The sequence below is a fragment of the Parus major genome, chromosome 5 (assembly GCF_001522545.3).
Source record: "Parus major isolate Abel chromosome 5, Parus_major1.1, whole genome shotgun sequence".
NCBI lineage: Eukaryota > Metazoa > Chordata > Aves > Passeriformes > Paridae > Parus > Parus major.
Window position 1 is genome coordinate 741899 of NC_031774.1, and position 26339 is coordinate 768237.

Genomic DNA, 26339 nt, shown 5'->3' on the forward strand with positions numbered 1-26339 from the left:
GAGCCCTGCACAAACCTCTCATCATTTTCCTATTTTTCTAGGTTTTGTCCTAACTTGGCTTTGTGATAGAGCCATCAATAAGCTGATTTTGACAGCACTTTTTTCAGTCTAGCTCTTAAGCATTATGGTTTTCTCTTAATTTTCCATTACAGTGTGTTGTGTACATTACATAATGCATAATACATTGCATGCATTATGCATAAAATACAAGTTTATTTAAGATTGAGTTGGTATTTCAAAGGATTTTAAAAATGTGTATTTTCCAGAATGAGGAATGGATCTTTTACAGCTACTGATAAAATCAGTGGGGTTTTACCAAGAAACTGTAGTTAGCTACTTCCTAAACTTAATTTTTCTAATCCTGTTTGGGTTGGTGGTTTGGTTTTTTTTCTTTCCAGATCCAAAATTGCCTGGCTTGCTACTGCACACATTAAGTCTTGCTTCTTTTTATGGGGGAACCCATAAGACAAGGATCTCATCCACAGATGAGGAGTGACTGTGGCCAGGCAGTGACTTCTTGGTGAAGCTGGTGGCAAGCCATGGTCTCTCTTTGCAACATTTTTCCTTTTCATGAACTTCTCACTCCCCAAATACACCCACAGAGTGGAGTTCAGCTTCCAGGCATCTCTGCCAGCCGGGTATAGATGCTCCCAACCTGCCATTTCAGGGTCTAAGGAGAAGAATCCATTCAAATGTGTATTTCAGCCTCTCAGAAGAAAGCTTTATGGTTCTAACAAAGATACTCATTGCTGTTCCCCAGGACAAGGGCAGGTAGAATTATCTGAGCTCTCTTGGAGCCCAAAGCCACCCCTCCTGAGAGAGAAAATGCAACTTCCTTCCTCCAGGTGAAAGGCAGGAAGATATAATTAACATTAATCACCGTCAAACCCTACCCACTGACTTAATAAGCCTTCCTGCACAGCAGGGCAGAGTGTGGGGAGAGGCAGGAGGGGCTGCAGCCTTGCCCTGCTGTTCCCAGAGCTCAGCACTGCTCCAGACACCACCTGCTGAACATTCCGGGCCTGGAGGGAAGTTACAGCTCTCTAGTGCAGAGCAGCACTACTCACAACCCTCCCAGAACTTCCACTCTGCACTACAAACCTGTCCTTTGCATTTAGTGGCAGGGAAAACAGCGAATTTTAAACCAGGATTTGTCATCCTGAAGAGAGTTAAAGAGGAAGATGACTTACACATGTCAGCCTGTCCTGGGTCATTCCTTCCACAGGATGGGGAAGAACATGGGGGGTAGCTGGACATCCTTGCTGACAGAAAGCAAGAACAGAAAGCACTTCACACTATTTGCTTTGAAAGGCTCTGGCTGCCTTTCCTTGTCAGGTGTTGCCAGAAGTGTGAGTGTGAAATGCACCAAGCCAGTGGCCCCATCTGCTATGGGAAAAGCGGGATCTAGATACCAACACGCATTTAAAAATCAACAACACACGAGGCTAGCTGTAAAGAAGGGAAAGGAAGCAGCTTTCAAAGTGACAGGAGCCTGCAGAGTTTGGGCAGAGGTGTTCACACATCACCTGAGGCACAGAGCTGCAGGAAAAGCTTTGCAGAGCCTGTGACCAATTGCACTGAAGAGTGAGCACTGGGACAGATCCACATCAGCAGTGCCCGGTATTTAGGTAAATTAAAGCTTGCTGTCAACTCTGAAATATTTTGGTATCAAAAAATATACTGCACTGACACTTGAGCCTTTTACATTTCATTTCTGGCTGACCCTTGATTGCAGAGGCAGGCACAGAAACCACCCAACCAGCAGTTTCAGCAAGCACCAACCCCACGGCAGAGCGAGCACGTTTGGCTGACGACAGCCCCACCAAATGTGCCTTCCACGGATGTCTGGTCCCTACCAGGTCCATCTGGAGCCATGGACCATGTGGGGCCATCTGTGGCAGCAGGAGCACCTTCCTGCTGGCCTGGCAGCAGGAGCCACCAGCTTGGCACCAACCCCAGCAGCAGCAGTGAGGTGTCTGCTGCTATCTGGGCCACATCACCTTCCTCTAAGGTTGTAAAAGTGGGACATCCAGAATAAAGAGCCTCCAAGGTGTGGCTGCACCAAAGATGGTTTGTCAAGACCCTCTGAAGCAAGCCTTGAAAGCTAATAAAATTTAAAATTTCAGAAAGAAGCTCTGTTGAATGATTATGTCAGAATTTTAGAGCCCTCTCAGTGACTCTTCATCATCTTTGCCTTCATGTAAAAATATAAAATAAAAATAAAAGCCACCAAAAGTCATCTGCTGCAATATATATTTTAATTCAAAGTGAATCTTGACAGTAATACACCATAAATTCTTATTTTGACACTCACCAAAATAGTCACCTGGAAAACCCGCTTTTTGTGACAAAGTACAGAAGGCTTGGTCACATTTAAATCACTGAGAACTAGAAAGAAATACTATCGCAAACTGTAAGAGACATTACATCCATAAAAAATTTTCCCAGTCCTCATATTGTAATATTGCACAGTGCAATTGCTACATGGCGAACTAGTGTAGCAGAGAAATCCAAAGCAAAAAACAAAAAAAAAAGCCACAAGTCTACAAATTGTTAAACAGTAACAGTTCAACCTCATTAATCAAGTCTCTATCACTGGGTGTTTCTAGAACAAGTCTTCCTACAGCTTGCAGTGTGATTTAACTTTTACTTAACACAAACCACGTTAATTAGCAGTAAAAACAAACAAAAAAAAATTTAAAAATTAAAACCCCCAAAAAAAAAGAGTTAATACAGTAGCATATTTGACCAATAAAACACCCTGAAGTTAAAAACCGAACACAAGAAATTCATATAAAACCTTGCAAATCAAAGTAATATGCAGATATGCAATTCCATAGTCATGCAGTGTTTTATTTAAAAAAGGCATTAAAAGGTATTGTGTAAAAATGCTTCTCAGAGGATGACTTTTTTCACAGAAAAGGCCCTCGCCCTGAGAGCTTTTTATTTCTGGAGATGGGCCCCAGACACTTGCAGTGACAAGAGTCCATTCTCTCAGAGTGGGAGGAGGGGGGAAAGTCACCTGGTGTGTTGAATTTAAGCTGTGGAGGGATCCCAAATATTTCACCCTTTGAAATGCAGACATTTTCTAAGATTACAACACACAGAAAGAGAGCAGCAAATCTAATTTGGGGCGCATTTACAGCAACCTTTTCCTGCGCAGGGCTGTGGTGATCCACAGAGAACCGTGTCAATTGAACAAGCACATCAGCTCCAAACCTTAAGCACAGTAAAAAGAAAGTACAGAAAATGCATCAGACCCATGATGATCCCCGTGGCCCCAGGAAAAAAAAAAACAACAAACCAAAACCAAGCTGTATTTTGTTGTTGTTGTTGTTGTTGTTGTTACCACGATACAAAAATCGATGTGCTCCGTTTGCATTGGTGGTTCTTGGTGTGTCCATTGCCTGCAATGGAGTGAGCACCAAAAATAAAGTTAAAGGGAGGGAACAGAAATCTGCCTGCTGGACCACACAGCACGAGTTTGAAGTGGTGAAGGTGGAACATCCAATTTAACTCCCTGTGTTTAGGCTTTACGTAAGTGTTGGTAAGATTTCAAATTCATCAGGATACTCCTAGTTGCTAATGTATACTTTATATACACACACACTTGTACAAAATGCATAGAGTTGATTACTAAAAACATCGACACTTTTGGGAAAAGTTAGGTTTCTTAATTTTCACTGTGATTAAAAACGTACTGCTGGTATTTTCTTTTTTTTTCTTTTTTTTTTTTTTCTTTTTTTAATGATCTAATACTGTTGTATTTTAGTTATTACTTAAAAAATAAATCAAATGTAGGCACATTTATTTCATTCAGACATTCATTAAATAAAACACTGCTTGTGTTAGTGGAGTAAAGAAAAAGATTACCAGTTATTAGCTTATTGACAGAGTTAAACTCAAATGCTTTGCACTCTTATTCCAGTCAACATTGCAAGGATTGTATTCCAGATTTTGTTTTAAAAAAAGTTAAGTCAAGCCTGCAAGATGCAGCTTCTTAAGTGTCTACACAATGCCAATATGAAAACATAAAAAAAAAATTAAGTTACATTAATACATCCACTTATATGCAGTGATGAGCTCAAAGTTAATGGAGATAAAATACTGATGCAAATAACACACCCCAAAAAAACATACGCAATCATCTTCCATCATTTACAGTATAGTAGTTACGACACTTCAAACATGAAAACAAAATAAAAACTAAAAAAAAAAATATAATTAATAAACCAAACCCAAAACCCAGCTTCTATTTCATGTCATTAGACTTGTACAGAAATTAGAAGGCTAAGAAAGAACTAGTTAATCACCTAATTTCACAGCTATCTGAAGTGGCAATCATTATATAGCAGCTTATCTATGATACATTCAAGATAAATGATACAATTTATTACTTGCCCATAAGCTAAAACACGGCCTCAGCTTAATACCTTCTGTTAAATCCCATCTCTACACTACAGTATACTTGAGGTCTATGAAAAAGTAGCTACCTTTTATAGGAAATGGATGATTAAGTCTTTGGTGCTGCAAAAGCAACTTCATTTGAACAAAACAAACAAAAACAAACAAAAAAAAAAAAATGAAAAGACACACTTCCTAAGGAGAAAAAAAAAAATAAAATAATGCAAAAAGCATGTAATTTACGTCCCTGACGGAATGTATTAAATAAGCAAACACCCACAACAGGCTAAAACAAATACTATTCATGTAAAAAGACTAAAATCTCTCCCATGCATAAATGAAAGATTGCACACAAAGAACTCACATCTTTTTCAAGCTTCAACAGTAAATATTCTGCTACTAGTTATTAAATACTGCACGGTTTGCTCAAGCTAAGATGAAACCACGTCATGGATCAATGAGCACTTGGCTTCTCCTTTCATTATCTAGTCAGTCATGCCTAACCTCACCTCTAAACATTTTATTATATCCAATTAGACAAACACTTTTAAAATAAAACTACTTAGGTTGTATTGCAGTTCCATTTACCAGTATGAAATACTGTCTTGTGTGTCACTACTCAATAGCTACTGAATCAACTTTCCTTAAGCACTACTAAAGTCCTGTCTTGAAGCTAGATCGTTCTGAGGGGGGAAAAAAAGAGACAGCAAAATTCAGCTACAGCAAAACATGCTGCCTTCTCAATCAGGAAAATACACCCAATACTAAAATAATACCACACAAAACCCAAAATGAGCGTTACGCTATCAAAAAATCAGCAGATCTGAATTTTTAAGTGCTGCAGTCCTCAACATTTATATATAAGTAATAACATTAACAACCTCAAATATTTAAGGCACTATGTGTGGGAACAGTTTACAATGCAGCTGAGATTATTAGGACAACAACATTTAAGAGCAATGTTTAGGCCTTTTCTTTGCCCATGCAAAAGACACATGCAATGTGAAGAACAACAGCTCAACTTTTAGATAAGTGACTCAACATTTAAAACACCAAGATACGCAACACAAACAAGTTACCTCTACACTGTACTGCTGACACATGTGCATCTGTTGCTCTAGTTCTGTACACTGAATGGCTTCCCAAATGTAGACGTGTCTTGCACTAGTTAGAAGGCAATTTTATAAAAAATAGCAGGAGCAAAACCAGATTTCTGCTCCCATAAGTCACCTGTCTAAAGTTACTATATAAGAAGATAACATGACCAAAGACAAGTTATACCAAATGTGCAAAACACATTAAAAGTGAGTTTGTTTTTTGTTGTTTTTTTTTTTAAAGCTCAAGAGTTGTTTAAATTGCACCCAAGTCTACATGATTCAAAAAAATAATTTTCCTGTTGTGCCATGGCTAATACGTAATAAATACCATGTTTCTTCTTAAACCAAGCTTCTGCTCCGTGGAGCTCTCACATGAAGGGGTACTGGCTGAGTTTAGTGGGGCTGAGCGGGAAGCCCGCGTAGGCGGCGGGCGAGGCCGCGATGTACGAGTGGGGCGGGAAGATGGGTTTGTACTGAGTCTGGTGCAGCGTGGGGGAAGGCAGCAGGCGGGGGTTGATGCCCACGGGCAGCTGGTGCACCATCCCGCCGGGGTGGCTCAGGCTGTAGCTCGGGTGCTGGAGCAGGGCTCTGGAGGCGCAGGGCGAGGCCAGGAGGTGCGCGACGGGCGCGGCGGTGCCCAGCGGTGCCGGGGACGCGAACGGGAGGATGGCGGGCTGCCCGCCAAGGTGGCTGGGGCTGCCCTGGGGCAGAGAGAACGCGGGGCCGGCCACGGTGGCGGGCAGGAAAGGCTGCTGCTGCTGCTGCTGCTGCTGCCCTCTCCGCGGGGCGAAGTTGCCGTTCCACTCCTGGAAGTGCTGGACCTGGCCACACAGACAGAAACGGGCAGGGCTTAGCGACCGCCGGAGCGAAGGGAGAAGGGAAAAATGGAGGAAGATGCACTAAAACTAGTCAACTTAAAATCGGGAGGATTATAGAGACAGGAATTATTAAATGCTTCCACGGAACGAAAAAAAGATATAGTAGCTATTTAGGCAGCAGCACAGACAATAAGAGATGGAAAACGGAACACAAGTTATTTTAATGCTCTTGCAAAGGGCGGAAAAAAAAAAATAAAAAAGGATAAAATGCCATGCTGGGCTGTTTTAACAGAAATACCATGTATCACATGAGCAAGGTGCTTATTCCACTCTACTCAGCACTGGCTTGGCATCAATTGGAAGTGCTGCATTCAGTTTGGGCACCATAATGAGGCACAAAGAGGACAAATAGGAGAGAAATTTTAGAGGAGAGCAGAAAAAATAATAAACGGATTGAAAATATCTGAGACAACTAAGCAAACAGAAGTCTAGGTCTATGATCACAGGAAGATGTGGCAATCATTAACACTTATAAAGAGAAAAGACTAGAAATCAATTACTCCCATTAAATGATGCAGACTTCAAACTACATAGGGCATCTACCAAAGAAGGAAGGATCAGCATAAATTTTTGCAATGAAAATAACGTTCTGCACTTTCTGCCAAGAGGCTGAGGAGCTGCAGACATTGTAGAGATTAAAAATTAATACCATGCTGATCATATTAAGGTTTTCTTAGAATTAATTAAACCAATCCTTTTGCATAATCATGCAGGAGGGGAGACTGTGTCACCCACCCAAATGTTTCTTTCAATCTAAACTATTCAAGTCATTATTGCTAAATCCTCTTATCTACATATAGCATGCTTTCATTTAGCATTTAACTTACAATATTCACAGTTTCTCTGAAAGGCTTAGACAAACAGGTACTGCTCTCACATTAATGTACCTCCAGCTATCTAACCAAAAGCTCAATGCAGCTCCAGCTCCAAGATAATTAATTAAAAGGGGCTTTAGCTTGATGTCATGTGTCAACTTCAGTTCTCAGCCACAGCAGACACGTTTACTGTGTTGTTTGGCAATGATAAAAGTAACTTTTAAATTCGCTTTAGGTATCTTCTAACATAGGATGGGAACTACAATCACAGTCTCATCTCCCCTCCAGCTTCACTACCTGGCAGCAAAGGTAAGAAATAGTTGGGTTTGCTAAGCTCTATCTCACCTCTGAATACTCAAACTAAAAGATTTTCACGCACACTACTGACAGAACAACACTGAAATACAGCTGCAGATTTTAACTGCACACTATGAGTGTTTTAGCATTTGGATGTAGGAAAAATAAATGCTAACACATTTTTCTTTTTGTCTCGTGCTTTGATATTGTGCAAGCACTGACAATTTTCCCAGTGTGGCTTTTCTGTTATTTTTTTAAATAGTCAACTGTTTTAAGAAAATGACCCAAAATGAAATTTACTTATGACTTGCCCAGTAAGTCGAAATCCATTTTCCAAGATTTGAACGCTTCTTTAATCAAGCTGCTGAAAACCTGCAGCTGCCACAGACAGCAACTGAAACTGTGAGCATTCAGTTTGGAACTCAACTTCTCCAAATCCACGTCTGGAGCTTGTAGGATGCAACTGCACATACCTGACTGAAGTTTCCATGTTGCTGATGGAATGCTGACGTCAGTTTCTGCTGACGGTTTCCTACCGCAGAAGACTGGTTTATTCTTCCCAGGACAGACCGACCCTTTCTCAGTGGCTGGCACGTAGCATCTTCCAAGACAAAAATAAACAGTGTTATGCTTTTGTTGTCAATATTCTCTTCTGGCAAAAGTTAGACAAGGTTTCATTTGCTTAAGCATGCAGGGAGAAATAATAACAACACCTTACACCAATTAAAGTCAAACCATAGCAGTGTTTAGAAGTGGTTACTACAGATTAGCAGTTGTATGAGTAGGTCAAAATCTTCATGTATTTATTGAATAAATATATTGAATGAATACTGAAACTTCTTATCTATTAGCACAGAAAAACACCTGAACTGACTTACCTGTATTCACCATCTGTTCCTCAAGATGTAACCTGTTTTCAAGTCTCATGGGTGGTACCACTACTGTGCAAACAGTTGATTTGGTTTCAGGGTTAACTGAGGCTCTTGCTTCCTTATTTTTATTGTTATTGTCTACAAAGCCATTTTCCACAAAGGGGCTGTCGTGTCCTGAGGAGTCTGAGCTTGGGGAACCATCCACTGTATCACACCCACTTTCCTGTTCGTCATCTGACATGCTGTCCGAAAATAAAAGTATTGCAATGAAGCAAAGAGATGTTCACAATACAGGTACATTTTCTTAAATTAACATATTAAATTTATAAAAGTGAAATTACTCAAAAGGTGGATAAAAACGATGCCTTGTAATTAGACAAGTAGATGTATTCAAATTCATCCTACTCATAAATTGCAAGTCTCGGAGAAGAGAGATAACTTCTTTATATTAAAAATTGATGGAATATATGCCTGACTTAAAACATACAAGAAACAGCAGTGAATTCATTAATGCCTAAACATTTGATCAAGTCCTTTCAGTGATTTTACAGCTCACATTGCATGTTCTTATTGCATGTTGTTTAAAATAGGAAAATGAAAAAAACCCACCTATGAAAATTGACTTTTTTGTGAAAAATACTTTAGTACTATGAGGGCCAGCACAGAAATCTGAAGATTTAACCAACAGAATCAGGTAATTCTGAGTAGTTTTTTCAAGTAACAAATAGTGATAATGTGACAACTACTGAGTAATTAATTGTGCTTCTGTATTATTAACTTTTGATTCAAGTTGCTAATTATATGACTTAATATAAGTAGAACACTACTGAAACCAGAATCCAACACACTCCTCTGCTATTGACATAAAGTTGAATTACCAAGGGGAATTAAATTACAGGTCAGCTCCTTACAAGTCAAATACCATAAAATCAAGTGGGTCTTTATAAAAACTTATCTGAATTTTTGAATGGTTTGATGTTAAAGAATATTAAAGTACTGACAATGCTAACTACCAACGAGTAAGAGACTCAGACTTCCACCTCCTTGTCAATACATGCTCTGATAGAATCTTCAATTATTTTAAACAAACTTTTTTCTTTAGGACCTTAATTAGAAGTCATTTTGCACAATGAAACTGCTGAAGGCTCAAGCAAGACATGAGAAAGCGAAGATAAAAACATTTAAAAACTGTTCACATGAACAGTGCTCACCTAAGTGAGCCTTATTTTTGGTAGAAGAAAAAAATGCCATTAAAGACTACAAGATATAAAATGGGAAAAATTAGAGGCTGCAAAAATTAAAAAAAAAATACGTGGTGACCAAATCTGTCACGTACTACTTTGCCTTATTTAATCTTGTAACTAGAAGATTTTTATTCCAAAGGAAGTTGCATGCAACATGTCTGTATTTCCTGTATGAACACCACTCATTCAGTATTCTGAAAGTTTCCAGTGCAGCAAGACAGATCTGTTAGGAGTGAGAATAGAGAAGTCTAAGCTGTGCAACTGCAGGCCAGTAAATTAATTTTTAAACAGATCATTTACCCTCACCGGCTGGCAACACAACAAAACTTGTGCATTTTTTACTATGAACTGGGCCTGCTGTATACCAAGATCTTTCTTTTTGCTGAAAGGAGGCTGAGTTTTCTTTCACCTGTTGGATCTTTTGCAAGGAGAAGGGCTGGACTGCTCGGAGGAGCTGGTGCTGAGCGTGCTGTCGGGGCTGCTGAGGGAGCACACGCGCTCGATGTTCAGCGTGTTCTGGCAGGCTTCACACTCCAGGCTCCCTTTACACCTGCACACAGAAACACAGAAAAACACCATTCACCACTCACTTAGGTGCAACTGTGGAATAAAAAAGGGTCCATTATTAGAAAAAGCCCCTTAAATGTAAATTAACACCCAATTCATTGCTTCTTTTACATCCAAAGCAGGTTTTTAACCTTTTCGGTGTTCTTTTAAAATTCTACACTAAGCAAGGAATTTTTGAAACCTACTAAATGAATACTTTTTTTGCTGAATCAATACTAAAACAAGAAAATTAAAATGTTTTACTACAGCAGTTCAGAGCCTTGAAAACTTTCACAAAGCTTAGATTTAAAATAGAAATTCCTCCAATTCAGAATTATTACAAGTAAGGATAAAGTCAAACAAACATTAAACTTTTAAGCTTTGCATGTTTCTGTGATGGCTCTGTGAAAGAAAACCCAGCTGGGGGACAATACCCAGCACCTGCTTTTGCACCCAAAGGTTCACTTTTTCCCACTGTTAGAGAAGTATTAGAAACCCACAGGTATGTAATAGTATCTACTGGATGCTACTGTTAGGATGGTAACATTGAGTATACACTCAAGAATATTGCTCTTCAAAAAATAAATAGGGCATGACATTATGAAAAAAAGAACCTAAAAAACCTGTGGTTTGAAAAGGCACACAGATCAATGAGGTAGATTTTTGACAGTGTTGTTCCCTTTCAACAATAGAGTCCTACAGAGTTAACCTCCTGCTGAAATTTGATTAGGAGCACAATGTTTGTCCTTTTTAAACTCAGATTCATTAGCTGTGCTGATGCCCAGAGAGGCTGCCTGGAACAGAGGCTGGGCAGAGTTAAAGGAATAAAGTGGGGATTTATTAAAAGGCCTTCAAAGGATGCTCCTTGGGCAGTGCAAGAGCCTGGCTGAGGATCCACCCAAGATGGACCCAAGATGGGCCCTGGGGCAGGAGTTTCACACTTTGATAGGTTCTGGTCCATTTCCACATTGGGGTTAATTGCCCAATTGCAGCTGCAGGTGATGCAGTCCCATCCTCCCAGATTGCTCTCCTCAATTCCCTGCTGCTTGTGCTTTTTGGGCCTGTCCTTGGTTCTGGGGCTGGAAAAGGATTGTTGTATCTACCTGAGCTGTGAGGAGAGCTCGCTGAGACTTTCTATGAAGCTCAGATTTACTAATCCAGTACAGAATCTGGAAAATGTGAAAGCTAACACTGAAGGCCTGAGTGCTAAGACAGCTGCATTTAAACCCAGCTTAACAACAACAAAGGCAGAGGCTCACTCCCTCAGCGAGTGCGTCCGCGGCGCGCCGTCCTCGTCGGTGTCGCTGCTGATGGTGATGACGCTGACGGCGGGGCTGGGGGACGCCAGGAACAGGGTTTGCCGTGGGCTGCTGGGGACACAGGGGTCAGGGGCCAGCCTGAGCGAGGCCTCACAGCAGCCACCCTCCCGTCCCTCCGAGTTGAGACTGTCCTGTGCTTCTATACAACTTATTCTCTTGACAGCCTTCAGGTTGAGGATCTTTGGAGAGATGAAGGCTGAATTTTGGATGTTGGTGTTTTGTAGGATGTTGCTCCTGAGAAGGGAAGGCACGGTTTGGGGTTTAGTGAATCTCTGCCAAAAGACCTGGAAACTGTGCTGTTTTCAACAAAACCAAAGCAGGCAATGTAGGCTAAGCCACCAACTTAGAAAAACACAGAGCAGTAAACACAGGCAAACATATTTGGCATGGATGGTTTCAGACATTAACTAAAAAGATACCAAGTATGTAATATCAAAGACATCAACACTGAATACAGTACACTGAAAATTCCACCCTCTTATAAAGGTAAAAGCAAATGAGAAGTCCATATTCTGGTGAAAAACAAAACAAAATCCAGCCAGATTTCCCGCTAAGATTCTCCCTGAGAATAAAACCTGGTAGCCTCCAGATGAACCCTTTGCTTAATACAGGACTGCTGACAGTGCCCACATAACCCATACTTTGCTCCTTTTGGAGCATCCCACACCTTTGCCACTACTTTACATGGCACTGGGGCATATTTTCTTCAGCAAGCAGCTGAAGTATTTTTGGCTATCAGTGAACAATAGTTATAGACAGAAAGCCTGTTATACAAGCTCTCTTTATTTTCAGTTGTCAAAAGCTGATATATCCTCCCTCATGTAAACTTAGGAATATCTCATTAGAGCTACCTCAGATATTCTTATACCTTCCCAAAGCCTGTAAAGACAGCATTCTACCATGATAAGCACATACTAATCAAAAAGAATTAAAACTAATCAGCATTGTAAGTATTGTCCCATCTAGTCTACTACCAAAATAACATTGAAAACTTGAGGAGAAGTTAATTCTAAGAGGAATTGTGTCCAACAAAGGTCACTTTTACAAGTTGTTCCCTTGCCCACCAGACAGCAAGGCCAGGTGCATTGCCTTTCAATGTTCTAAGAAATATTCTACCGACCTGTTGTGGCACAGTTTGTTCCTCTTGGTAGCTGCAGGCTGAGGCCAGACAACGTGTGCAATGCCCACACTAATTGGCTGAGGGGCAGACAAGGTTATCTGATGTGTTAGAAGAGGCTGTGGTATCACTGAGCTGTAGTGGGTGCCCTGGGTAATCATCTTCCTGAGGAAAAGGAGAAAAGGAAAGGCAGGTTTATACTGCGGGTCGTTGGCACCAGCACCCCTAGCCCTTGCTCAAGCCCAGGCACCGAGGTGTGGCACAAAAGCAGGAGGACTCACCCCCAGTCTCCAAGCCTCTGTGGGCCAGCCACAGGATCAGAGGCCAGAGATGTGGCTGGAGCTGCCACTGGAGCTACCTGCTGCCATGCAGGAACCAGGATCTGCTGCGCCTGGCTCGACCACGCCTGTCGGGAAGCACAGCAGGATTTAGGGACAAGCAGCTCACTGAAGTGACATGGAGTTCAGCACAGACCAGGAGGGGGACTGGGACAGAACTCTGCATTTAAAAACATTTACCAACTAAATAAGTAAGAGTTTTGCTTTCAAGAAGGCCAACCTGAGAAAGGATTCCTGCTCGAATCTGTAGCGGCTGAATTGCGTGGGCTTGGGTCACCAGTGGAACTGCATTATCCACCCTCAGGGAGAAACTGGTGGGTTTGCTGTGGTTTGTAGGAATTCCTGCCAGGAAAAAAAAAAACAACCCAAGCTTTAGGCAAATAGCAGTCTTACATATACTTTCTGAGCAAACACAGAGGGCAATTTTAAAACATTTCACTATTTTCATAAATGAGTTTATGATCTAATTCCATAATTTAGACTTTCCAGCCAAACAAATTAACACTTAGAAGATTTTTGTACTGTAACTTATCTGCACAAATATTTGAGCTGTAGCTTTCAGAAAGAACTGCCAGTAGCTACTAGTTGGAAACAGTTTGACTACTGGGAAAAGGAACAACTTTGGCACAAAGTTCTGCAGAGCTAAGCATTTACTCTTTATCACAAACTACATTCAAAGAATTTGAAAGGAAGCAGGCAAAAGTAAGCAGGAGTGAATTTCAAAGCTTCTCAGAATGGACTCCTGCACACCTCATGCTCTGTACTTCCAGCACGTTGAAACTCATTCCTCTCAGATTTTTTTAGCTGGCACTGCCACATGTATAATGTCCCTCTGTAAAATCTTCTGTGTCCCTCATCAAACATTTTCAATAGAATCCATAATCCTATTCCTCTCTTCACCAAAATAATGCAAACTGTAGCACTGCTCACAAGAGCATGATACAAAAAAGATGCATCTCATGCCCTGTAAAATTTCATTATTGGCACAGGAAACTAATACACACATAGCAATGCTGCAATGTTTACTACAATGACATTTTTTTACATAGTAATGTCAAACTACAATGAAAGAGAAAATCTTAAGAGATATTGCAAGAGAACAGCCAAGCTTGGAGATAATACTGGCTAGGAAAAAATATCCCTGAACTGTCTCCTAACTGCACTTCATGCCTTGTGCTTTATTCAAAATTAAGCAATGGGAAACTGCTAAAGAATTACTACACTAAAGTTTGTAAGTGTTTTGGTTGAGTCTTTTTTTAATCTTTACAGTACAGGATGAAAGAAAGTTTTCATCTGATGTAATTCTCTCATGTCATAACACAACACTGAGTTATAACCACGCACTTCAAAGCTTTTCATTTTGAAATGCATTTGACTGCTTTTTTTTCCCCACAGCCATCTAGAAGAGCAACATCTTAGCTCTGACAGAAGCAGAGAGTTTTAGCACTCCAGATATTCCACAGAGCAGCCAAGCTGGGAGACTTTGAAGCAATGCCAGATACCATTAATATCCCCTTTTCATCTGTGCCAGCAACTCATCACCTATGTGATGAAAACAATATATCCCCTTCACTTCAGCTGTAGCAAAATTTAAATTTGGAAAGTTATCATCATATTAAGAATACAGTATACAAACCACAGATAAAGTGTCTGCCTGTACTGTTTCCTTTTCTATAAATCACTTTATTCATCTGGGAATAATGAAAACAATAGGGGTTTTTTATTATGGAGCATGTCATTGTGTAAAGAACATACACAATTTAAGTAACTAACTGTGTGAAGCAGCTTTACATGACACTGCCTGGTGAATACTCAGACCTTTCCTGAGTTTCTGGAACCCAAGGTAGTTGCAGCTGCCACAAATAACATTACTGATAAAGTCTGCTGTATCTGTCTTTATCTGTAGAGATTAAGACTTCCTGGGTTTTAAGTTTAGGTTGAATATTTTTGGTTTGTTTCATTTCAGAATGCATCTAGTGTGATTTCTCAAACTTTAAAATGCAGAGGGAAAACTAAGGTCATTCTTAAAAAAAAACTACTCCCTATAAATTCCATAACTTCAAGACCTAATCTCAACATGAAGCTGAACATCACCAAGACAAATAAATTACATCTTTGGAACAAAAACTATAATCAAGCTAAGTTAATAAGCAAACACTATAACCACCTTCCCATTTCCATAAATGATTATTATTAGGATAAGACACCGATACTCCCTTCATCTTTCCTGTTTCCTCTCAAATTTTACTTCACAACTCCCTCCTCATTGCTTCTCCTTTCACACTTTTTTCTCCTATTTTAGCCAAGACGTAAATTTATATATGTACATGAGCATATGAAGATGGGCTCTGGATTGCTTATATCATTTTCTGCAGGTGCTGATTTGCTGTTTCTTTCAGAGAGGTGCAATGTATCTGCATCTGACTCACACACTGATTTTTAATGACATAATTCAGTTGGTTTAAATATAAACCTTAAGTGGATAATAACAGAAAACTCAAATATTGCTAACAGCCAGCCAGTAACACTCATATTTTAGGAGCTGTGACAATTACAGATAAATATACCTTGAATAGCTGGAGGACATATAATCAATGCTTGCTGGAAAACATCACTGCAACCAAACTGAGCAGTTCCTGCCTGCAGTGGAATCCCTTGGTGCAGAACTGAGTGGGCAGATGCAGTTAATGCCTATGGGAACAGATTCAACACAGGCAACGTTATTGTGACTGTCAATCTACATCTCTCATGCACTTGTCCCACTACTTTATACAGTAAATAACTAAAACAACTTCTAAGAATGAATATTTCAAATCCATTTTGGGCCACTGGAGGGCACCAGAATACAGCACTGGCAATCCCAGCTTGTAACTTAATTTGAAATATATTCTAAATGACTTGTTTAAGAAAACATTAGGAAAAAAAGAGAGTGAAAGACAGAAGGTTTTACCACTTAACAGATGTCATCTTTTCAATTATTAAATTAAGTAGAAAAGCTACATTAACTGAACTTCTAGTTAAAACAAAATAAAAGAAAACCAAACCAAACCAAGAAAAACATGAATAATTTCTTTTACCTGACTTCTTACTGGACCAATTTTGGTGAAGCTTGCAGTCAGGTTGGCTGCACTGCCTGAGGCAACTGATCTCATAAGTGATGTCTTATTGCAATTGCTTAAATCATACAGGTTTGATCGGCATTTGCAAATATCCATGATATGAAAGCAGGATTTCACCCTATCAGAATCAGAAAATGAGTTGCTTTAATCATCATTTCATGTTGTTAAAGGTAAAAAAAATGATACCCCAAAACAAAAGGAAAAATTCAAACCCCATATTTCCCAGTTTCACAAGAATGGGATCATCCACACAGGTAGAAAAACAGAAACACTGCTGTTACTATGGTCACATCAAGCCTCTGTGATGCATATTTTAAATTCAATAAAAACACTGCTGCTGTTTCCTTCTCCTTGCATCTAACACCATTTTCTAACAGCTGTGTACAATCAGGAAAGACAGGAAATTAAATAGGTGGATAAAGCTTGCTTTTTCAGTGAAATGCTTGCAACTTTAGGAAATCCATGGTGAAACACACAACTCCAGAACTGCAAGAAAACTTTCAGTATACTCCACATGAATCAATAGATGAAAGGAAGTATCTGAGATGTTAACCTCAAGAGGAAATGCCTACCCCAGCCCCCAATGTCTGACAGGAACTAGGGCTCCTCACACTTCCAAAAATCACGCCCAAGTTTCCGCAGTGCTGGAATTGTAACAATCAAGCATAAAAACAACTTAGAAATCCATTGCTCTTTTACTTTCTGAGAAAAACAAAGTTATTCAAACAGTTTCCTTGACCCACTAGATGTATCTAATACTGCAAGCACTTGAAAGAATTTTCTAAGACACTGCAAAAATGATGAAAGAGTTGTTGTTTTTTCTCTCTGACAGCAGGAGAAACAACACTTTTATCCAAACGAATTGCAACAACAGAGATTTCTATGTTACATACTGGTTGCTATGAGGAAAATCGAGGAGGTGCTTCATGGTAACAAAAGAATGGTTCAGGGTCTCAGCTGGAGTGATTCTTAAATCAGCATCAATAAGCAACATTTTCTTCAACAGACTGACAAATTCCCTCCTATCTGCCTTCTCTGCCAACAGGTCACTTCCTTCCAAATCCATCACCATGTTCACCTGGCATCCAACAAAACAGGCAGACAGAAGATATGCATATTAGTTTAACTCCTTCTGGTATTGTTTTCTGCTATTAAATATTGATATTCAGCATTTTTATCACATGGGGTACGGTGGATTTGTCTTATCTCAAAACAGCTGGCTTGGAATTGGTGGTTTTTTTAGGCATGCACACCATTCCCCCCTTGCAACCTCCCCAGTTAAAAAATGCTGTAGGCTTTATTGCAGTCTGGGATTTGGAATTTAAGAAGTAAGATTTGCAATAAAGATCATGGTCTAACTCAAACTACAGAGTTAATCTTCAAAAAACAATTTCAAGCATGTATTAATGCCAACCTTGCAACAAGATTTGATCCTTTTTTTCAGGATATGAAAGGCAACAAAAAATTGCCTTTTCTCATTGACTAGAGGTATAAAACTAAAGAAAAGTGAAGAAACAGTTATGTTTTTAAAAACAAAATTTAAAAAAAAAACTATACTTAGAATTATATTGTTAAGATAACAGAATGATACTTGAAACCATGCAATAAACAGGTTCCATATGCATTATTTGTTTATTCTTTGCCACAGTGGCAGATAAGGTAGAAGAGAAAGTATACATTTTACACAAAATTCAAGGGTTCCCCCACCACAAGGACAAATTCCACTTTTTAACACAAGCAATGGAAAAGGAAGATCTCTACTAAAAGCTCAAAGGGCTGACACAGGCAGACATTTTCCTCAGAGCAGCAGAGAAGAATGAATATGACTGATATATGATAAATAATATTCTAAAAGGCATTCCTTTCAAAACCAGTGAAATGTTTTAAAATCACCAGTCATTCCCACACATTCCTTCTGCAGAGGAAGAAGGGTTTAATACTCACATGCACTATATCATCCAAACTGTTGAAAATATACTTTCTGGCCTCTTTAGACTTCATACCTGTTTCTGCCTCGTGTTCTTCCAATGTCTCAAAAATAAAAAGAAAAGGAAAGCTGAGTTTAGAATCTGTCAGTAAAGGTCATCTATAACCATAAAGTAACTTGATGTATTTATTGACCTAAAAAACATTATTTTTTTCTCAAATAATATCAGTTATATATTTTTATGCTGCTTTACTGGCTACTTTCATTCTCTAAATCAAAAGACAGTAACTACAATATTTTACATCTGACATATCACAGTATTGGACTGAAACAATAGTCTATGAATCACACAGGAAGTGCTGAAAGCCTAGCACAGAGCAGTTTAATGAAACTCTGATATTTTTATGTATCACAGCTTTTCTATGATTTTATTTTACCAATTTCCTTAAACTCAGACCTTAAACCCGAAGCAGCAGCAACATCACATCGCTGTGAAAGAAATAAAACAAATACCAGGCAGTATCCCTTTGACTTCTTTGTCTTTTTTTTATACTTTTATTCCTCCACATACACAACAAGTGGTGTTAATATTTTAAAGACTTAAGTATGAAATAAAAACACCCTTGAATGAACTGTTTATGAATTGGTATAGTACTTTCTGTCACCAGTTTTCCCTCATCAACACAGACAGCAGCAGTAGGCTGGCGCTGCAAGAGACAAAGGTGGGTACTTTAGGGAAAAAGCTTTCAACACACAGATTACAGAAAAGTTTCCAGAATGAACTATTGCAAAAACTGCAAATAATGAGCAACAGTCCATATCAAAACTCCTAATTAACCTCTGCAAGGTAACAAAGAGCTCCTGGAACTGGGGAGGGCAGTTTGCACCAAGAACTCGCTCCAAAACGGAGAAGCCAGATGTAAAGTGTCACCTAGAGACCAAATGCTTGAGAAAGCAGAGTGTGGGATTAGCCAGGCTGGTGTAATTGGAGAAATCTTACATAACCCCAGTGCAGCCCCTGCCCAGAGCTGCTGGGGATTTACCAACTTGCTGGGGGGACTTATGCAACTCGTGCTGGGAGCTGGGCAGCTGCTTGGTGCTGCAGAGATCTTCTGTCAACCCCAAATGCTTCCTGAGACCTCTGTAAACCCAGGGAAGTTGGGCCATGAAACAACACAATTTTTAAAAGGTAAATTATTTGTGTAGGAAGCAAAAGCTCTGCTAGTGGCCTGAGTGCAATTGTTGTTTAGGGAAATCAAGGTGTGCAGAACGTAAAAAAGCACATTTTGTTTTAACTTTGTCTGCACTCGCTGTATTGCAGCTTTCAGCCAACAAAGGCTGTTTTAGCAGGAGATCTAAAAGAAGTGAGCTGTACACAGCCATGTTACTTCTTAATCTCCTTTTTCTCCTAAGAACTTCTGATCCTGAAGCCAGTTGAGGACAAATGTTGATAGAGCAGCGTGGGCCTCAGAGACAAATTCCTGACATGAACTGAAAAGCAGCGACCGAGCAAGAAAGAGAACAAAACAGAACAAACCCACTCATTTAGTGCATTTAGGCTTAATTTGAATTCCCCACCTGGCAGCCACACACTGGCCACAGCACAGCCTGGCAGCTGCACCTTGGGGAACAGGAAAAATGGAAGGGATAAAGAGCAGGAACTGGTAAAAACCACAGGAGATGCACCAGGGAGACAACAGTCTCATAGTGAATCCTGGCTTCTCTGCTCACAAAATGTTGTGCTGTTTTCTACCACATTACACTGTTTACCTTTAATCTCCAACTAGAATATGGTGCATCCGTTTCTCTACAGAAAAATCTTGCAGTTTTCGTTCCCATGCTTAACAACTGCTCTCCTGGCAAACCTTGAGTCTGTGAAATGTAACGAATCTGAGGGGAAAAAATAGAACAGGGAAAATAATTTACCTCTTGTTTTCACAATGTGATCCTCACACAGTTAAAGACTTGTAATTTCATTTAAAAAATGATAAAATGAACCATTCTCATAGTATCACAGTTTGACAGCTACACCTTACAGAGGGGAGAAACCTAACCCTGAGCACTTGGTGCTGCTGTCTCCATCTCTAGAGAAAGCCACACATAAACAAACCTCTCAAGTGACCTATATAAGCAAGTTTTTTAGGTTGGGTCACAGCAACGAGGAGCTGGGGAGAGTGGCTTCTGTTACCTCCTCAACCCACTCAAATTCTAAATGTATTTTTTTAATTCTAGACAGGAAAATCAGTAGGAGTGCTTCATTTGCTTACAGAACTCTGATGGTTTTTATTTTTTTTTGCATGTTCTCATTATGTAACTTAATAAAAATCCTTCCTGTTTGCTGTTTCCAGTGTATCAGTCTTTTACACAGCTGACACACCTGAATTTCAAGGAAACATTCCATGTGGAAAGGGAGTGCCTGTACAAGCTGCAGGCAGCAAAAGACAGTGGTGTTGTCCAAGAAAATCTACTGAGTGTGATTGGGATGGAGTGGCTTTATGCCTGAAAGAAACTTTGCTCTGCAATGATCAAGATGCATTATTTTAGAAGATGATTTACTATGCATTTTGCACTCCCTATCATAGTTGGTGATTGATTTCCTAGAAAAGTTAATTTTGAAGGCTTCAGCATAAATCTGCTGAAACATGATGTGTTTTAACTACTGTGCATACAATGTTAACTCACTCTACAAGGGGGCAGTTATCCCAGGAGCAGTACTGCTTTCAAAATTAAAAACTACTTTGGAATTGGAACAATAATTGGAAATAATTGAAAACCAAGCTTGTTGCAGGTCAGGATGGAGAGGGTACATTTTCCAGCAGCCAGGGTTGAACTTCTGAAGGGCAGGGTCCCACACCACAGAGGGACTGCTGGGCTGAGCCAGCCAAGGAAAAGGAGGAGCAGCCAAGGAGTAAAAGAGAAGAAAGGGAAAAATCAAAAGGAGAGACTGGCCAAATACACCAAATCAGAAACTGAAAGATGTGAAGATAAAGTCTATGAAAGAGAAAGGACTTGACAGCTGGCAACACCTGAGAGGAGAAAAACTGATGGGGAGTAGAGAATAAAAGGAACATGCTGAAAAGTGACAGACCCAAGTGGGGAAGAACTAAACACAATGCTGCCAACTTCTGGTTTAGTATCTTCCATAATTCCCTACCTCAGGGAGCAAGGAGAATCCTACTCTGACCAGAAATATTTCTAGATCATTTATAATGTCCTCAGAAAACAAATGGTCTTAAAAAGTAGAGGGGGAAGAAAGACAGTGCATTCATTTAAAAGTGCAGCAGTTCAGCACCTGTGCCTGTTTCTAATGAGCATTAAAGCTCAGAAGACAGGGCTGTTTTCCACTGAGAAATACAGCTGTTACTGCTTCTAACCACAAATGAATGGAAGAACTGAGAGCTCCCCTTTCAAGGGCCACTGTTGGTTGCTACAGAGCAGGGGACAGGGGGGAAATGCAGCACAAAGCCAGTTTTTTTACTCAGTGACACACACCACGTAGCAGGACAGGAATTCCCTTGGAAACCCTTATCTCCTACTCCTGCTGCACTCATGGATAGTGAGAAAAACCCTGAATCTGGTTTCTCCAAAGCAAGTTTTTCAGACCTGCTGTAGCACAGTTATGAGCCTGGTTAAAGTGAGTTCAAGGTAATTCCTGTTGGTGCAGAGGAGGCTGTAGCCCCTTTTCCACCATGACTGCTCCAACATGAGGATCAGGCAAGTTTCTAGATGAGTTAGGAACTGAGACTTCAGCAAACTTCAATAATATGTAAAAAGTAAATAAATTAACTGAGTTCTTGGAATTTTTTGAGAGAGCATTATAGATTCTTTCCAAAAAAAAAAAAAACAAATGCCTTCACTCTATCCTTAAAAAAGAATAGTGAATTAAATGGGTTGTTAGATGTTTCCTCTTTTATTTTCCATTTTAATAGCAATAGTCTGCAAAAAGGTCTTCTAAATGCATCAAAGCATCAACCCACATTCCCTTTGTAGCTCACTTTCCAGGTGAAATAATAATTATGAACTTTCCCTCTGTTTTGTGTAAATGAAGGAAACTGAAAAACATTACCAACATCAACACAAAATTAATTTATCCCCTGAAAATGCTTCTAACAAACAAGTTTTCAGAAAGGTAGGTGTGATCTGTAAGTGCAGGGAGCCAAAAGCCCACTCCATGAGCAGGATCTGAACAACCTCAACATCCTCTGAACTAAATGCTGAATCAAAGATTAGAACTTAGCAAGAAGCCAGGGCTGTTCCTTCTGGGGTTTTCAAGAGATTGGCTCATTTGCAAAGTTTAAAACCAGGTGGGCATAGTCAGGATGCTGAATGCATTCCTCCCAAATTCCACGTTATTTTCTAAGTGTTTAAAATAAAAACATTCTACATCTTTCATTAGAAAGAAGGTGGGGTTTTTATTGAGTTTGCTCACTAATGTTGATGGTGTCAGTAGCTGAAAACTCCAACAAAGCAAAGGCAGAGCTTCAAGAGCTCCAAGCTTTACCCCTGCCTATCTACAGTGTGATTGTGACAGCTCATTCTCGTTCCTCATGAAGTACAGGCCCTCAAATCCTCGAGCTTTGTTGGGTTTCCAGAAAGCATCACAAAGTATTCAGAACACAATTAATCCTGACATCTGAATAGACATTCCAGAGTCAACCCTGTTCATGGCAAATGAAAGAGAGATTATAATGCAATGATGGTAGCTGCAAACTTTGGTTGCCATCAGGAAAAGCAGCTTCAGTACCAAAAACTACTTTGTAAGATGGAGGGAGGAGTAACAAATGGAAATTTCATTCAAAATAAGCAGCACAATATACAGTCTGGTTCAGAATCAAGATTTATGTTTCTAGGACAATCAATAATTTTAATAAAAGCACAGAACAGACTTACAGGAATGCTGCACAATAGGGGTTATGATTAAAACTCTGCATTTAAACATTTGAAATCCTTAAGTGTGCATATGCTTGTGAAATTTATTCTACTACCTGGTCATATTCCAGTGCTCCTGGGTACAGTGGCCATCCAAGAAACAGCTCTGCAATCACACACCCTAACGACCACATGTCTATGGCTTCACAAAACGGCAATCCCAGTATGATCTCTGGTGCTCTGCAAATTAAACATGGTTACTGAAGTTTTTCTCCTTGGGGAAGAAAGGTCATTCAACAATCCAACATGACAAAAAAAACAAGACAAAAAAAAAATCTGGGTATTGATGTTTATTTCAATAAAATCACAGCATCAGAAATTGCATTTTTATTTATCTAAGTAACCTGTGGTGATATTTTGCACCTCCAAGATTTTTATTTTTTTTTTTCCTAAAAGTACAAGTTTGCTATGTACATGAAAATAACTGATATGCCTGGAAAACAATGTCCCAGAGGCAGAACTTTTGCCTTTCCTCCAGTATTTCTCAAATGAGTTACCCACTCAATGTCATATGTCTGTAACTATATTCCAAATGCATTAGTCTTTTATCTCAAAACAAAAAAACCCAACTAGAAGTTTTATCTGAAAATCCACTTGCACACTTCTCAACTGTACAGTACAATTAAAGCAATTAAAAATATCTATTTAATTACACAATTGCAAATCCCTTAATGTACTCAAATCAGTTGAATGTGATCAATATTTAAATCACTTAAATGAAAGCACTGCAGTTGCTGAACAGAGCAGGTGTTATTTTTCACCTAAAACAAATGTGAATTATTTAACCAATACCATCTGAATTTATGTCTGCACTCAAGAACCAGAAAAATTGGTATTGACACAGCTGCTGAAGGGGCTTTTAACATTTCTGTTCATGTTGAATGGAACTCAAGCATTTCACAAATATCCATTTCCATTGGATTTATCCTTTTAAAACCTTCCCTCCCAACTCATTCAAGCTATTAACAAAAGGAAAAAGAATTTATTCATATCTGCATTCTAACAAGGAAATACACCTAGAGATGTAAAGTATCATTTAAAGCATCACACTATAAAGGGATCTACTTTTAAAGGAGATAATCTGTAGTTCACTTAACATGTCACAGAACAGTAGGAAGGGTAAAAAACAAAAAGGAAAAAAAACCAAGAGGGTAATTCCCATTGCAGCTGGGCAGAACAGGAGTATCCAACTGACCAGGCAACATGGGATTTCTCACCTGGGTAAAAGCTCACAAATCTTGTGCTTCAGCACATCCTGGCTTAGTCTATTGACATTCCACACACAAAACAGACTCTGATCATAGTAAATACCTACATATCTCATTCTCCTCTGACATTTACCTTCATCTAAATACTTAAATTACTGACAGGTACTCTATTGGGAACACATTCCTGGTTTTATGCTACATTGGGACAGAGAAGTTGTCTTATAGCTGTAGAGCAGCCCTAGAGCCAAAGCACTTCCATCCATTTTCACAAGGGGCAGTTGGTAGAATCTGAACATGGACATATTTCAAGCTCCAAGGATGCACATTCACCACCAGGGAAAGGACTCCCAATGCTCTGCCCCATCTCTGACCACTGAAGCCACTCAGGCTTCTGCCACAGGGAAAATCCAACAATTTCTGTGGATAACAAAATCTATAGGACAGGATATTCTGTTAAATAATTATGTATTTTCCATTCACACTAGCACTTCAGTTCTCCCCATCCTTGCCACAAACCATTTTGGATGTGATTTTACAAAGGCTAAATCTTGTCAGACCAGCAGTGAAACTGGAGAGGCTCAGTTTTCCAGCTGCCTCCAAAGATTTGACTACAATAAACTTCTGGGGATCAAACAAACGTGTTTTTACAATGCAGGATCGTGACACTGCAGTAAGTCTTAGCTAGTTTTGTTATCCAAGAAATCAATTCAATATCTCTGGATGCCACAAGACAGAAATAGCATCGAGAAACGTCTGCCTTCCCCCGCTGGCTGGGTGCCAGTCTGCCTATGGTTGTTACAGATCTGTGTTAAAATACACTTCCTTTTGTTGTATTATGTTACAGCCCTGAATAACTAATGAATATACACACAGCCTATGGATACAGGGGCTTTAACAAATGCTCCTGCTAAAATAAGCTCTGGAAAACCTCTTAGGTTTACTCAATGGTTAATATGTGCGCCGTACAAAAATAGCCGCAGTCCGTCGGTCTGTCGCGCGTCCCCTCGGAGAGACGGGGTCACAAAAGAAGGATGGGGGTAGGAACAATGCCAAAAGAAACAACAAGAAAGGAATGCTTGCTGCATTTCAAAATGCAGTAATCTGTTAGTTTTTCCACAAAGAAAAGCACTAATAAGTAAGTCTAAGGAAAGGGGAGGTATTTCAGGAGAGGAGAAGCGCTCCTCTCTTGCCAACACCAGACCTACCATCCAGGAAGGGAGAGGAAATAAATGTGCTCCTGAGCACAGCTCCCTGCACCATCCTGCAGCACAGGGAACAAAAAACATTTTCAGGACAGCTTGAAGAGAGGAAGATGAAGAGCTGCTGCTCAATTTTGCCTACCACATCTCGTGTTAGTCCTTAAAATGGAGCAATTTTCTCACAGTGAATTAAGTTTCATGAGAACTGTAACTGAGTTTGGTTATCTTTGGAGTGCTCTTAACCAGCTCAAATATTTTTGTTAAATGAAAGTTTGTTAATGCCATGCTCAAAAACACCTGCTTCTGTTTCTCCTTCTTTTAATCCTCCTGTTAAAAATCCGGCTGGAGAACTGGAGAGAAAAGTGTTAAACTGGAGAGAAGCATTCTTCAATTTTTATTTTTAAGATGATCCACAGCTTTCTCCTGTAAGGAATATTTCACCATGCACTTCAGAAGGAAGGTATTCCCTTTCCTAACTACAACCATAGTCATGAGAGTGGTAGCAACTCCAGACACTCAAAAAGCAGTGTAACTTAGTGCTTCTCTCTCTCAGAACAGCACCACACACACAAAGTCCTGCTTGGTTTTTCCTGCAGATCACAGGATGCTCAGGGCACCAGAAGATACCACAGTCACCTCAGCAAACAGCACCTGCTAGCCCAGACCAAGATATCAACAAGGAAAACACCAGGACTTTCTAAATTTCTTAAGGACATTGAATCTTACTTAAATGTATTTTAATTAAAAGCAAGATTTTATAGAGAAAGCACCTATTTTAATTATCATTGTTAGTTACACTTTAATTAAAAACATCATAAAACAGCACAACTTAGACTTTGCAATTAGAAAGATCTGAAAATATGAAAGACACAAGTGAATATTTGCTTCAGCTGTTTGTATGGATAGTCACATTTCTATTTACTACATCACAGACCATAAATACTTATGCTATCCTGTAAGTTTTGTAAGCTTGTGAGGAAAGAAATCACACAGTTTGTTCCATTCACTGTTCAAAAACCAGAATATTTCA

General features: G+C 39.6%; 1 protein-coding gene across 5 annotated transcripts in view; it reads right to left on the reverse strand.

Moving 5' to 3' along the window:
- Positions 1-2236: 2236 nt before the first annotated feature.
- Positions 2237-26339, reverse strand: part of HIPK3 (homeodomain interacting protein kinase 3) — a 66069-nt gene continuing 41966 nt past the window's right edge. For 4 of the 5 annotated variants that reach the window (XM_015631030.2, XM_015631032.3, XM_015631031.3 and 1 more), the window contains exons 3-16: positions 22959-23082; positions 19744-19863; positions 17991-18077; positions 16940-17124; positions 16005-16164; positions 15495-15618; positions 13148-13269; positions 12871-12995; positions 12593-12754; positions 11413-11706; positions 10017-10157; positions 8370-8605; positions 7965-8092; positions 2237-6322 (exon numbers count right to left, since the gene is read on the reverse strand). In XM_015631030.2, coding sequence (XP_015486516.1) covers positions 5870-6322; positions 7965-8092; positions 8370-8605; positions 10017-10157; positions 11413-11706; positions 12593-12754; positions 12871-12995; positions 13148-13269; positions 15495-15618; positions 16005-16164; positions 16940-17124; positions 17991-18077; positions 19744-19863; positions 22959-23082 — 2461 coding nt within the window. In that variant the 3' untranslated portion in view covers positions 2237-5869. The other variant, XM_033514927.1, reaches the window with a different exon arrangement.